The sequence below is a fragment of the Haliaeetus leucocephalus genome, unplaced genomic scaffold, assembly GCF_000737465.1.
Source record: "Haliaeetus leucocephalus isolate CR32 unplaced genomic scaffold, Haliaeetus_leucocephalus-4.0 Scaffold897, whole genome shotgun sequence".
Classification (NCBI taxonomy): Eukaryota; Metazoa; Chordata; class Aves; order Accipitriformes; family Accipitridae; genus Haliaeetus; species Haliaeetus leucocephalus.
This window is the reverse complement of record NW_010973333.1, coordinates 918,211-933,582: the sequence shown is the minus strand read 5'-3', so window position 1 is coordinate 933,582 and position 15,372 is coordinate 918,211. Positions and strand designations below refer to the sequence as shown.

Here is a 15,372-nt window from a genome sequence, read left to right as displayed (position 1 = left end):
AGTCACACCATGGTAAATACCACCTTTGCTCACACTGGCATAAATTTTTCACTCTGTCAGAGGGAAGAGACAGACAACCGCTCGACTGTCAGGAGCTTCACGGGGTCCTGCAAGGTATCCACAGGGAAAGGATATGCTAACTTGGACCAGGAATTGCTCTGCCTTTGTGGACTTCAATAGGAATGGAAAAGTTCCTGGTGACTTAAAGGAGTTTGTCCCAAACAGGAATATCTGTAAACATAATAACAACTCATAGAAGGTATCTTGTGCAAAAAAAGGGGAAAAAAGGGCTCATATGGAGCAAAAGAGAAAATCTAGGAGAGCAGTGGGAATGACAGAACAAGTTTAGCAATGGAAATGTGCGTCAAAATGATGCAATACCTGAAAACAAGTGAAAATCTTTGAAAGAGACCATTCAGAGAGTTACAGTTAGTGAAACACCAAAGCATTTTTGGTCCAAGGAGACGCACATGAATCCTAAATACAAAGTGCTCTCACAGTGATGTGACTAGTTAGAATTCTGTGTAGAAATACAAATTCCGACCACAGAGCTCCTTATGCCATGGCCATTTTCAGTTGGACACAGAAATTAATATTTGGCAGCTCTGAACATACTTTTGCTTCATGTGCTCTTGAAAGAATAAAGTTAGAAAGAGTGAAAAGTATGAAATTTGGTGCCCAGCAAACAGTCCAGAAGAGAGAAATTCTTTTAGACTCTGAAAAGTACAATTTTACATTATTTCATTAACTGCTGTGTGCAGAGGAGCCAGTTCATTATAGAGCCACAGATTCTTTCCGTGACTAGAAATAATTGGTGACCTGAAAAAAATCCACAATCCATACAACCCAACATCGAGCTGAGTTGCAATTTTGTGAGCTGAAGGAATGACTTCACCTACAACCTTGAAGCTCCTGATGAAATAAGTCGGTCCCATCACTGGTGAGGAGGAACGTTTCCTCCTATACTAAGAATATAGTGCTTCAGATGTACTGTTCTTCATCTCCTCCATTCATGAGCAATGACCACTTGTCCCCTTCCTCCTCAACAAAACCATTACGTCTTGGCAGCTTGTCTGAAGTCAAGGAAGAGAGAGACACTTGGCTAATCTGATCCCAAGGAGACGGTCTGGATGAATCCCTCCTCCTATCATCCATTCCAATATGAACACTGATTTGGGAAGGAGTAAGTGGCTTCATGCGGCCTTGAGCTTGTGCTTCATAACTTTCTGTGTCTGGCTTCTTATAACTAAGAAGAGAAAGAGAAAAGATGTTTAGTACCAAGAAGAGTCTTAGACATTAGAACAAATCAGAAACTTCTGATAACCGAAATGTTTCCTGCACTTCAGACACAATGTTAACGGCTAAGAGTACTGGTCACACGGCATTAAGACATTTCAATAATAAAAGAGTGGGACCTCAAAGTGAGGTTCTTTAAGAAAATTTATGAGTTTGATGAATTATGAAAGGGTTTGTAGTAGACAGTTGCAGGGGAATGGACTTGATAACCCAAAAGTCACTTTCTGATTCAATGTATTCTAGGTCAAGAAAAGCCCAGCAATGGCAAGTATGCATGGTCTTCTTCACATATATGTATTATTGTGTTCTTTGGAAACTGAAGTTCTGTTCAGCTGATGTGAAGCTTCAGGAAAGATTATTGTCCTATAGAGTATACTGTAATACAGCTTTCATAAGTCTGAAGCCAAATATGTTTTGGGGGGGTTCTCAATATCTAACCACAATGGTGTCTGATACTTAACATAAAGAGCACAAGATCAAAAGAACTGGAGAATAAAGGAATCCCTTTACAGAAATTTCTCATCCTTTGGATAACTACACACAGAAAGTTTAGGATGAAAATCCTGTAGTGGTAGGGCTGATTCTCCAAACAGACATGAGCACGTATGTAGTTTTTATTCTAGATTGTGGTCTCATTGAGCATTTGCAGGATCAGAAATATGATGCAGCAACAGATTTCCTATATTAGTTTATACTATACTGTATTATATTGTACTATACTATACTACACACTACAGAAGACCCCAGCTACAGTAGAAATATGTGAAGGTTTGGACTAACTTCAGACATCTTATTTTTCAAAGATGTTTGCTTTCAATGCTGTTAAAAACAGGTCCACTGTAACTGCACCCAAAAAATGTAGCATAAAAAAATTAATAGAATTTGAAAAACCTTGTTATAGTTCAGAAATTGGTTCGGAATCACTTCCAAAACAATAGAGGAAGACACTTTAGCAAGGTGCAAAAGATTAAATACACTGCTTCTCTGCTTCTCTCTAGCTAAATTAAATAGACAAAAAAAAAAAATCAAAACAGGTACAAATCTTTTAAAAAACATCTACTGCTACATTATGGAGAACTATCTTCTGAATGATTTGTTCAGTTGATATTCACAGCAAAACCAGTACTGATCATTACCTCACTTGGTATTGAACTAGATCTCCAACACAGGTGCCCAGGTGGCATCCAGCCACACTTTTAGCTGCTAGGTAAAGAATGGTCCAGAATGGTACTGTCTTAGTCCAGGTTTGTTCATAACAGTGACATCTGTCTCTTTTGGAGCCAGGGATTAGAGAGAACAACCCCAAGCTAAAGGACTGTCAGGTACTTTTAGGTATACGAAGCCCAAAGTAACGTCTCACTTGAGTATGAGCAGCGGTGCTGCCTACAGTTCCCCAGTTGATTAGGGTTAAGACAACTTGCCATTTCAGCTGCAGGGAAGACAGCACAACAGACACAGAAGAAGCTGCCATTGCAGCTGATCCCATCCAAGGCTGAAGCACGAGGCCAACAGGCATGAACACACCTAGCAAAAAAACATATGGACGTGAGCCAGAGCCGCCTGTCCCAATACAGACATTTCTGTCCCTGCATATCATAGAACAGATCAGCTGTTCTACAACATGACTTGCTGAGACCTCCATAAACACAACTAGATTGATATGTATTTACTCACTTAGTTTTAAATACGTCCCTTCCGTTGCAAGGGATGACCTTTGCACCAATTGAGCTACAAGACTGCGGCCACAAGGTAAGACTATTCGTCCCTTCCAGCTACTCTGCACATATGAAACAAAGCAAAAGCAACAGAAAGACAAAGCAATAGTCCAGGCAAAGGAGGGAGAAGTTACTCCTAAAGAAAAAGAGGAGTGCTTGAAGTAAGTTTTAAGGAGGAATTTGGAGTATGAGACAATGTCTGAGAAAAGCAGAGAATTCAAGTGGTAGGAGAGAAAATGCGTGATTCGGGGTGAATAAATGAGGGAGCACCCAGAAGTGGGATGGTATCTCTGATTAGAGCTGCATTTGAATATACAGAAACTAATCCCCAAGTAGTGCTATGTGAAATAAAAGCATGGTTTTAATTTCATTATATGAGAATTTATTCCCAAGAGTTTAAAATTTGGGGAACTAAGATTTTTTTCTACAACATGAAAAAAAGAAAAAAGAACGTATTTATTTTGTCCTCCTTCTGCCAAGTTCTAAATACTCTGGGAACCTCTCTTTGGTTCCTTGAGCAGGAAATCCTGTGAAAGGCACCACAGAGCTCAACTGTGCTGCTGTCTTCAACAGGCTGAGCTCTGGCAGTCACATACCTGCTGCTATGGGTATTCCAAGCAGATTATAAATTAAGGCAAGAATCAGATTTATTCGGATTCTTCGAACTGTTCTCTTTGATAAACGAATACTGGCAACTACATCCAGCAAGTCATTCTGCAAGACAGAAGAGCATTGGAAGTTTTCCACATGCAGTCTTCAGAACACCAAAGCAAAAAGAGGAGTGTCAGTGATAAAGAGGACAGGTCAAAACTGTAGTGCTCACTCGGATAAGAACAACATCTGCTGCTTCAATGGCAACATCAGTGCCCGTTCCAATTGCAATTCCAACATCGGCCCTGGCTAGCGCAGGGGAATCATTGACTCCATCACCAACCATCGCAACCTTCCTCCTCCCATTTTGGAGCTCCTGGACCTTTGCAACCTTGTGAGAAGGAAGAACCTCAGCAAAGACTTTTTTGATCCCAACCTATGTAGAAAGAAAGAAACACACACAGTTGGTGATACGCTTCATGCTGAAAGGAAGAGCCATTTGCTGTTCTGGGTGAAGGGGAAACAAAGGAAGATCAACCAAACTGATTCCAGTGGAGGCAACACTTGCAAGCTACACAGAAAGCTGAAGAGCAAAATGCCTTTGGCATAAGAAAGGGACTGATTACAGCCCCTTCCACCTTAACTGCAGAGATGCTGGCAAACCATGTTCTGCCCTTAGCGTCATGCCCCCAGGGCTTCTGAAGCTCTACCGCCCTGGCAGTAAAGGTTTGATGGTTAAAAGAGCCAGTTTTCAGGTAATAGTGCTGCTTGATGCACCAAAAAAGTTGCAGTGAAATCACAGAATCATAGAATGGTTTAGGTTGGAAAAGACCTTTAAGACCATTGATTCTAACCATTAACCTAGCACTGCCAAGTCTACCTCTAAACCATGTCCCTAAGTGCCACATCTACACATCTTTTAAATCCCTCTGGGGATGGTGACTCAACCACTTCTCTGGGCAGCCTCTTCCAATGCTTGACAACACTTTTGGTGAAGAAATTTTTCCTAATATCCATTCTAAACCTCCCCTGGCGCAACTTGAGGCTGTTTCCTCTTGTCCTATCACTTGTTACTTGGGAGAAGAGACTGACCCCCACCTCACTACAACCTCCTTTCAGGTAGTTGTAGAGAGCGATAAGGTCTCCCCTCAACCTCCTTTTCTCCAGGCTGAACAACCCCAGTTCCCTCAGCCACTCCTCATAGGACTGGTGCTCTAGACCCTTCACCAGCTTCGTTGCCCTTCTCTCGACACACTCCAGCACCTCAATGTCCTTCTTGTAGTGAGGTGCCCAAAACTGAACACAGTATTCAAGGTGCAGCCTCACCAGTGCTGAGTACAGGGGGACGATCACTGCCCTGCTCCTGCTGGCCACACTACTTCTGATGCAGGCCAGCATGCTGTTGGCCTTCTTGGCCACCTGGGCACACTGCTGGCTCATATTCAGCCGGCTGTCAACCAGCACCCCCACATCCTTTTCTGTTGGGCAGCTTTCCAGCCACTCTTCCCCAAGTCTGTAGCGTTGCACGGGATTGTTGTGACCCAAGTGCAGGACCCAGCACTGAGCTTTGTTGAACTTTATACAATCGGCCTCAGCCCATCGACCCAGCTGTCCAGATCCCTCTGTAGAGTCTTCCTACCCTCGAGCAGATAATGCAATGCTGGAACCATGTACAATTGGGCAGTTACACTAGGGGAAATACAGAAATGCCAAGTATGTGCAAGTCTCAGGGAGACTACAAAAATAAAGCAGATGGCTGGCTAAACGCTTCTACCCATCCACATCGCAACTAATATGGAGTTGCTACCAATGGCTTTAGCACTGTTGTAGAAAAACAGGTGGGTGTACTAAAGAGGGCTGGGATAATGGCCCTGGTTTGGCTGCCTCACCAGGCAGAGATCAGCTCTCTTCACTACACAAGGTAGAAGCTCCCTTTTAACCTTTCAAAAAGTAACATTTAAAAAGTTTTTTAGGACTGACTTTCCATTTTTCCATTGGAAAGGAAGTAAGTGCCAAATATTCAGAGAAAATGTAGGTTGGCACAGACTGAGCTTGTTTGAAAACTTTACCTGAGGGCCTAGAACCATAAATCGAAGCTTGTTTCTGAAATACTTCTTAACAAAGAAAGTTGGGTGGGAAAGCACTTTACCACAACTGAACACAAAAGCAAAAGCATGAAACAAGATAGAAGCATTAAAGCATCACACTGAGAAACAAAACAGACCTCACAACATACAAGAACGTGCATACCACAGTGCTGGCTGAGTTAGCTGTGTAGTGGGATACCTGAGGAAAGCAAGGTGGCACAAAGTAGATTAGAAGTAGACCAATGCAAAGGGAAAGAGGGAAATGAAGGGAAAAGAAGGTAGACTGAGAATTTGGCTTTGCCTTTGGAGCAACTTTTATCATTTGAGATCAAGGAAACCTCATATAAACCCAAACTCTTTTAGACTGCTATGCTTCTTAACAATAATTCTTACTGTTATTACTATGTTACCCTTAAAGATAATGACAAAACCCCACTTCCCTTATTGGGAACAGGACTGGACCTTAAAGGAACTTTCCCTCATCACTAACCAAACACGACTGCCCTTCAGTGAAGGGAAGCGGGAGGCTTCAGTTCAGCAACAGACTAATTACTGCAAGAAACTCTGTACCTCTGGAGAAGTATTGACTGCTTGTCCTCAGTGGGATCTTAATGCAGCTACTGGCCTTTACTATGCCATAGGACCTGACCAGATTTTCAGTCCAATTCAAGAAAGTTAGTCTTCATTTAACGTACCCAGGGAAACTCTGAGTTCCTGCTCTGAATTCACTGGGGTAAGCAGAGTTTTAGAACTTCATCATGTATTTTTTTGAAATGCAAAGAAGCAGATACCTGAGTAGCAATGGCTTTTGCAGTTTTTCTGTTGTCCCCCGTTATCAGCACAACATCTATTCCCATGTTTTTCAGTGTGTGCACAGCAAGGGCTGCCTCCTGCTTGACAGTGTCTGCTATTGCAATCATTCCGCACAACACACCTGCACAAAGAAACATCCTCTGTTAGAGAGAGCTGTGGGAGGCAAAGTGGCAGCAAGAGAACGGGACTTCACCTCCATCACACCATGGTGGCTTGTGAAATAACACATTCTGGGCAATACTGACACTCATAAGCCTACAGTTTTCTAAGTTATGGTCTCTTTCTTACACGCGCACACACACACGCTTTTCTCATTTATCTGTTTCACATAGAACAACAAACACTTTTGATATTTAGGGACCAGGAGGAAGGGGAGAAGATGAGGGTAGCTTTTAAACATGCCTGACTTCTAAATTTTATGGTACAGACAAATACAATAGTGGGCCAGAGAAAGTTTTGGTATTTGTGCCCCGGTCAGATGTTGAAGCCAATCCTCCAGGAGGAAGCATATAGATATCTGGTTTTATGTCCCTAATCTTTCATAGCTGGATCTCTATTATAATTAATTACTTTCCTATGGAAGTGTTGCACCTGCCTTCCAACACATTGACTCAACAGTGCATCCACGTTTCCTTCACATGACTTACAAAAATCTCACATTGGTTTATCATTGCATGTTACCTTTCAAAGGTAAGGACTTAAGTAGGTTTTGCACCCCTGTATCTCTATTTGCTATCACCAGCAGCAGTAGGAACACCAGATGTACATCAGGGCCCTTACTTTCATGCAAAGAGCACTTGATTTTGCCGGACTGCTGATGGAGCCCAGGCTGAGACATGCAAATGCATCTCAAAATTGCTCTCTAGGAGCACCAAGAATATTTATTCAGTAATTGAATCAGAGGCACCATTTCAAGATCACAGTTGCACTGGCAATCTATCACCGTTACAGCAGTTTCTCATATTAAGGTATTGTCTGGGATCTCTTTCTGCGAAGCATAGAACAGAACCCCTCCAGCAAAACTCATTTAGTCTAATCTATTTTACTTGAATGACCTAATGAATCATCATGTTTATTCATGAAATGTTTTGAAATCAGTGATGCAATAGGTTGCCTGTGACCCTTAAGTGATGTAAAGTCAGGATGGGACGTGGCACTGCCCTGGCACTGCTTTTCTGAACAACAGTCTAGACAACAGGAAGTTCAGAAATTAATACTTAAATTAAAAACTACCCAACAAAATCTTACAAACATTGTTCTGAGGTGAAAGCTTCTTTTGAGAACACCTTGATACTTTGCAGTTCACAACCAGTTCTGCACTAAAAGATTAGTAGTTTCTTGACACTAAGCCACTAATCAATTGCTCCAGAGTTTGTTTTTATCCGTTTCATGGTAGGATCTACTGATTAATAACTGATTATTAAGTCACTCCAAAGAAGAGCAATTACCATCTATAGCCACTAGTATGGCAGTCTGTCCTTTCGTTTCATGGTCTGTCATTGCATCATTTACATCATTTGCAATATGCAAGCCATTGCGTCGCATCCACTCACGATTTCCAATCAACACCGAGTATGTATGAGAAGCTGATGGACCTTTGTGCACAGACAAAAAGAAAAATGAGTGAACACAAGCCAGAGATGTTTGAGGATGGCAACATCAGGCTGCATTAGCTATAGAAAGATATTCTGAAGAGGTTTTCCTAATTTCTTTTTTGTGTGTGTTCTGGACTGGCAATGGTCACACCCAAGACACAAACAGAATTAGTCTTGTTGAAGGGCTGCTGTCATGGCCAAACAAATGCATAGGCACTACCTGAAGACAGACTCATAAAACTTTTCTCCTTCAAGACTCATTCTGTGCCTGTTTATACACAGAACTGCATCATGAACTTAATGGAAGTATTTGCCTATATTTGCCAGTTGGCATTGTTTTTCTGAATAAGTGCAGTATGCACATTTTGTAAATGCCATGGTGCTTTGTTCTTACAACTAGTGACTTCTTTCAAATATCAAGGCTATTTCTGGTAAGAAAAAAAGTAGTTTTGTTCTAACAAACAATGAAACAGTACGTGGAGCCCCTCATTATGAATTCAATCCAACTTCACAAGAGCTGTATGAAGCAGGTGAGAAAATATTACATTAATACCATTCACAAATGGCACATTTCTGATGATTAAAGTTCTTATTTTATTTAATTCTTCTAATAGCTTTCTCAAAAAGGTCAGGGGAGCCACAGCTTCTGAAGAGAACTAATGAACTTCTTAAGGAAGGCTTTAAATACTTTTTCTTTGTCTCCTACACTACAAAAGAGCAAAGCAGCTTCCACAGAGCCTGAAACAGAAACAAATGTAGTGGCCTAATCAAAAACATCAGGCACTGAAACTCAGTTTGCAGATATAACACGCTTTATTGTGTGTCTGCTGAATAGATTTTTTTTTAAATTAAGTGCCTTGAGAGATATATGAACAGAAAACAAAAGGTCCAAGTTAATATGGAACTAAAGGGTAGGCTATAAATAGTTGCAGTAAGATAACATGTTAAAGGTAACTGCTCTAAATGTGAAGATAATGCTAACTGGCTAACTTTGCTCTCTGCTGGACCATTCTTTTATCCAAAAGGAACATTGCTGGGTATGCCTTATTGTATGGACTTTTCGAGTACCCATCACTGTAGCATCTAAATTCTTATTTAGGTTTCTGACTTGCAGAGAGATCGAGAGTAGGGGAAAGAGAAAGCTTCAATTTTTGTTAAGGTGCATTTTTATCCCTCGTGTTCTTTGCCTCCTTCTGCCATAAATCCACCTTTCTGCTGTTCCTAGTCTGATAGGATTGTTTTACAGTGGTCAGCATTGCTGACTCAGTAGCTCTCGCATTGTGACTGGCGGTCACTTGCGGGGCAGACATACCGTGTGATTCTGGGAGAGCGATCAGCGTGTTATCTCCCAGAGCAGCAGTGTTGTCCCTGCTCCTGTTAGCATCCAGCTTATCGAGACCCTCATCAGCCATGCCCAGGACAGCCTCAACGCCTCCAACTTTGCAGCTGATGCCACAGCCTGGGACTGCCTGGAAGTCAGTGCAGTATCCCAGGCTCTGAGTGCCAAGCTCCTGTGGACATAACCAGAGTTCATCATCAGTCTGTGCTGCCCACGTGGGGTACAAATATTAGATAACTCCTGCTGAAAAGAGGCCTAATTCCTCCTGTTGACAATGACTGACCGACTGAAAAGCAGCATGGGGTATCAGTAGCGCAGAACTAAAAATAAGGATGTTCTGGATGTGCTGTGGTTTAGATTTCTAGAAAGGGGCAGCAATACAGACCTCATCCAGGTCTCAGCCCTAGCACCAGCAAATCACAAAGGACAGCTTTTTTTGATAGTGCAAGGGTGAAGCAGTTACATTGGTGGTTCATGACCTCAGCCAAGACAAGGAACTAAAGAGAAATACTGTAAAAATAAGCCATACAGCTTCTGAAAAGATGCAACTTCTAATTAACATCACAGAGAACTGGCTGGGGGGTATAAGGCCTTTTATATATAAGTAAAAGTACAGTGAAAAACTGTATGCATTGCTGAAGTGATTTGGCTGGATGATAAGGAAACTGGGTCTTTCTGTTGAGTTAGAGAGAGAAGCCAGTGAGTACCTTCAAGATGAGAAAAGGGATTACCAGGACCCTATGAGTTACAAAAAAGAATGCAGAAAATATTAATTTATAAACAAGTTATTCAGGGCTGTCCCTGGAAGTTGGAATTACATGTACCCTTCAGTGACCTTCTTACAACACAGGGATGACAAGGCAGGTGGTAAGAATATCAGGAAACAGTACAGAATTGCAATTCATAGAAGCCATGATCCAGTAATAACTGGTGCATGGGATAACTACAGAAGTGTCAGGGTACTAAGACAAATTCAAAACCGGAAAATGTAAAATATAAGAGATGCAACTGAATCCTTACCCATACTCTCTTTTTGCTTCTCAATTTATATGTTAACTTCTAAATTTTACTACTGAAAGATCTATCACTAATAAGTTTGATATATTCTTTCCAAGGAATTTTTCCATATATCAATTAATGACTTGTCTTAGCAGAAATAAATTGTTTATTTAAACCAGGCTTCTTATTTCGGTTACTATTTGTGCTTTCACTCTTCCTGAAACATTTGAGGAACACATGCAATATATAAATGACCTTTGAGGATGTGCAAAATTTGCAAAGAATTGAGTAATCTATTAATTCATTTGTGAAATTCACAAATACCACAGTCTAATATTCTGGTTTTAAAGCTGTTTGCCTGATCTATTCAGATAAGCAAGTGACTAATAGAAGCAACTGCAGTCAGGTAACATGAAATGTCACCACACACATTTGCTTCATGATGCTATTTTAAGCATAAGTATTCCTCCTGCACATATTCCACAATCCTTATTTCCTCACTAGTTCAGGAAAAACTTTATAAGACCTTGCTTGAGAAGTCCACAGCACTACCAGAAAACAAAAGCTTAGAATATGCCTTCTGGTATTGTCCAGACTAAGATGCACAATCATAAAATCTCCCAGCTTTCCAGCCTGTTACTGTTCAGGCAGGCCTGTCCCTCTGGGACTTGCTCATTTTATACAACATTGCTGCATTTGCACAGATCCCTTCAGGCCTTAGATGAAACAGGAAGGCTAAGTACCTCTTTGCAATATTTAGTAACTGCCACTCCTAAAGGATGCTCGCTGCTGGCCTCTGCAGTGCCAACCACCGCCAGTACCTTCTTCAGGGAGAGCACAGCTGTGTCTCCCAGCAAAAGCACCCTCATGACTTTTGGAACTCCACAGGTGATGGTCCCAGTTTTATCAAACATCACAGTCTTGATCTGCAAAAAATAAACCACAGTTACTGCCTAAGCCCTGCAAGCATAGGGCACATAAAATACAGGCAAGACCTTAATAACTAGTTGACTATATCCACACCAAGACAGAATAAACCTACAAAAGTAGGGATTCCTGTATGTACCTTGAACTATCTGTACAGTAGGTCTCCTTATGCTTTTTTATTCGTTCCCTATACAGTGTTTTCACTGAAGCTACAACATCATCCTGTACCTATATCAGGATCGCAGGCAACTGAGTCACTGCAGGACTTGTACAGTCCTTTGCGTGTGTGTATATGTATTCACATGCAGGATTCACACAGTGGCACCTTAATCACTTTTACCACAAGGTATATGATGCAAGGAGGGCTTTTACGAATGCTGTTCTAAACAATTAACAACAGCACTGAGGAAAGAGGACTCCGGAAGTTATTTGGTGATAGAGCAGGTGGGAAGAGTGCAAGAAGCTGCAACAAGTTCCAGAAGTAACAACCTAACCAAAACCAACCTCATGCTATTCACCAAATTCAGCAATGACTTGTCAGCCAGCCCAGCGGGTCTTGAGGAATCAGGAATGAACCAAAAACCACAGCCCCATTTATACTGAAACCCAAAGCTAAAGTAAATTCTAATCCTGAAAATAAACACAGCACAGAGAAACACAAGAACCAAAAAACTCAACAAAGTAGGCACTATTTCCATTCCCAGCTATTCCAACCCACCAACCTTGCAGAATCCAACCAGTCACTTAATTTTCCAAGCCCTGACCTTAGCCTTGCTTAGATTCAACAGGTAAAAAGTCCTGACACTAATTAGCAGTAATTTTCTGGTTTTTTGCAGACCCTTGGAAAAAATTCTGGTCTATGCTTTGTAATGTCCAGTAAGAAGAAGAATTATCAGTCTGATTAACTTATTCTTACCATCCTTTTCACTTAAAATGTTCTGCGTATGTCTAATCCAGTCTACCATAGAACATTTTAAACTCATATTCTTTTCACTGGCTGCGGACTTGTCAAACCTTCTCCTCCTTCAATCTTCTCTTTTTTTCATCAGTTTTCTGTCTTAGAAGGGCTTTTTCTGCCTCCCTTCCATCTATTTTCTATACACTAAAACAACTTCAAATCATTCCGTTTTTTCTTTTACAACCTACATTTTAAACTACTGATCATGAACAATATACATTTCACAACAGCCCTCTGAGGAAAGAAGGAAAACACTGGATTATTGGGCTCTTTTGCAGAAGAGCTAAAGAGAGAGCAGAAGTCAGAAACCTCTGAGGTCATGCAGAAGATTAGCAGCTTCACTGGTATGAGGTTGCAGGAACTGCTGGCTCTCAACACTTTGCTGTGACTGCTTTGAAGAAAGATGGTCAGGTCTGTCTTCTTCACCTTAATGAGCAGCAACCAACAGAAAAATACCCAAACAACATTCTGCGGTCTTTCTTTGGACCAGCAGGATTTCCTGGGAAATTATATTTCATGTAGCAACAGCTGGGTAAGCTACAAAAGTACAGAATGAACTATTAACCTTGTGTGCCATTTCCAGGGGTTTTCCGCCTTTGATGAGAATACCATTCTGCGCAGCAACTCCTGTGCCCACCATCACAGCTGTGGGGGTAGCCAAGCCTAAAGAACAGGGGCATGCAATGCTCAGCACAGTGATTGAGGTTTGAAATGCAAACCTCAGTATTAGTTCAGCTTTTGAAACGTGTTTGTTCTGATTCTGCAAGAAAAGGGAAGAGAGGGGAAAAAAAAGATGTATGATTGCTGATAGAAGATAACATAGATGTACAATCAATCATAGCCATTTCAAAAACCACATTTACCTGGAAACCTCCAGTACAGGAAAACAATCTATTATTGTTACTGTAATGGTAGAGAAAGGTCAATGTTATGAATTGTTTATGGCAGTATTTTCTGGACTTTTTGCTGCCTAAGCACACATATGCTTGACTCTGCTCTCAGGCTTCTGGTTGACAATGTATTTCCTTTATAGCTTAGCAAAGGAGAACCCTATTTCCAGGTACACAGATATGCACAGTTGCTGAGCATAGCAAATACACATCCTAAACGTAACAGAAGCTATCTTCTTTCTAAAGCCAAAATCACTATCTGCCATCAGGAACAAGGATGTCCAAAAATATTTCAGGCATGATAGGAATGGCTTAGCTCCTTGCAATGCAGCTATAGATCATGCTTAGTCCAGAAAGACTGCCAATAATTTCAGTTTGTAGGAATCCCATGCAGAACTAAGGGGTAAATGCAAAGGTATATTTATACCTGCAGATAGATTTTAATTAGTGTAATTATCTGCTCTGTGTAGAAAACACCACATTGTACAAAAGTAATTGCCAAGTTGCAACATCAAACCGTACACACAGAAGGTTATGTTAATTACTCTAGAAGATATCCTAACACCAAAATCCAGCTCCTAATGAAATTACTTACAGGAAAATATTTTTGAATAACATCAAAATTTATAAAACCAATTGTGATCCATGCTATCAATGTGACTGTTGAAATGCTGATGATAAATGGAACAAAATATCCACTAAACTTATCTGCCAGTTGCTGGATGGGTGCCTATAAAAAAGAAAAATAGGTATTTGCATGTTTATGGTCAAAACACATAAATATGCAGAATTCATGAAAATATCTAATAGTCTTTATCTGATTCTTTTTTGAAGTCTGGAAAAACACAGTTTGCTGAACAAGTAAATATATCAAAATATAGAATCCTTTTCTTATTTAATAAAAATCTGTGAATGAGGTTTTGCCTTCTATTATTTTTACCTTTGACATTTGAGCTTCTTCCACCAATTTCACGATTTGTGCCAGAGTGGTATCATTACCAACATGAGTTGCATTAACAAGAACTGAGCCGTGTGCATTTATAGAACCAGCAATCACTGTGCTCCCGGGCTTTTTAGTGACTGGCATAGCTTCCCCTAGAAAGAAAAGGTAAGAATAAATGAGCCAATACCCCTAATAACAGTGAACATAGCCGATTAGCACACAGCTCGTTTCATGCTAGCAAAATCAGTATGCTAAGCAATAATAACCAGAAATCACATATTGTATATCTCTGTCTAGAGAAGAATTGTATAAGTGGTGTCATACTTCTGTAAACCTTTTTCTAGGTTTAGTTTCAAAGCAAATGCTGTTTCCTTGGTCCTAACTCTCCAGTATGTCATCCCTCAAAAGGGCCAGTAGCAAATTGGTTGTAAAAGGAACTTCTAGGAATTTCTCAAATTAACACTTTGCATAGCCATGGGAGTTTGAGCAATCTGTCTTTATTTCTGCCACACTCAGTTTTCAAAGATTAGAAAAGCTGTCTCTGCAGCGAAGCTCCTGTTCTCACACTGCCTCCCCAAGAATACTAGCTCTACAAAATCTTTATTTTCTCTGTTTTTAAGGTTAGTGATCATGACTGGTTCTCTTAAACTAAGGGTGTCCCTGTTGCCCAAGCAAAGTAAATAGATAACTAAAACAAGTAAGCCAGTGCCAATATAAAGTTTTTATATCCTTTACCTTATTTATAAGAATTGCACGATGCATTAAATCCTTATTATAGTTACAAAATGAAATGAAAGTTTCAGAAGCTGTGAAAAAGTCCCATGATCCTTAACAAGCATCAAGTTGTGAAGCCTCCTTTCCCTGTTCTTGCTCACTGGGAGATCCCTGTCAGAAGCCCTGTTCAGTGCCCATGCATACACACCCCAACATCTCAGCAATATTTCCCCATCACCCTTTAGAAGTTATTTCTGAGAAGGTACCGTCTCTACAAATACATTCCAGGGGAAACTCCCACCGGATCTCTGGAATAATGGCAATTGTGTTTAGACTCTACCCATCCCATCAGTACATTAGTAAAAGTGACCAAACCGAGTAGAAATTCTTCAGCTTTTTAGGGTGTGTGAAGACAGGGGATTTGGATTCAAGCTCACGAAGGCTAGGCACAGCATCCATTAAGGTGGGAGGTTATTCAGACAGACAGCTTTTGGGCTGAGTCCGC

The 15,372-nt window shown here is 40.8% G+C and overlaps 1 protein-coding gene across 1 annotated transcript in view; it reads right to left on the bottom strand.

Moving 5' to 3' along the window:
* Nucleotides 1–711: 711 nt before the first annotated feature.
* ATP7B (ATPase, Cu++ transporting, beta polypeptide) overlaps nt 712–15,372 on the bottom strand; it is a 30,404-nt gene continuing 15,743 nt past the window's right edge. The window contains exons 11-21 of the mRNA XM_010583354.1: nt 14,151–14,305; nt 13,806–13,940; nt 12,886–13,080; nt 11,179–11,361; nt 9,410–9,608; nt 7,951–8,097; nt 6,481–6,623; nt 3,835–4,038; nt 3,608–3,725; nt 2,718–2,820; nt 712–1,246 (exon numbers count right to left, since the gene is read on the bottom strand). Coding sequence (XP_010581656.1) covers nt 982–1,246; nt 2,718–2,820; nt 3,608–3,725; nt 3,835–4,038; nt 6,481–6,623; nt 7,951–8,097; nt 9,410–9,608; nt 11,179–11,361; nt 12,886–13,080; nt 13,806–13,940; nt 14,151–14,305 — 1,847 coding nt within the window. The 3' untranslated portion in view covers nt 712–981. The remainder of the gene's footprint in view (nt 1,247–2,717; nt 2,821–3,607; nt 3,726–3,834; nt 4,039–6,480; nt 6,624–7,950; nt 8,098–9,409; nt 9,609–11,178; nt 11,362–12,885; nt 13,081–13,805; nt 13,941–14,150; nt 14,306–15,372) is intronic.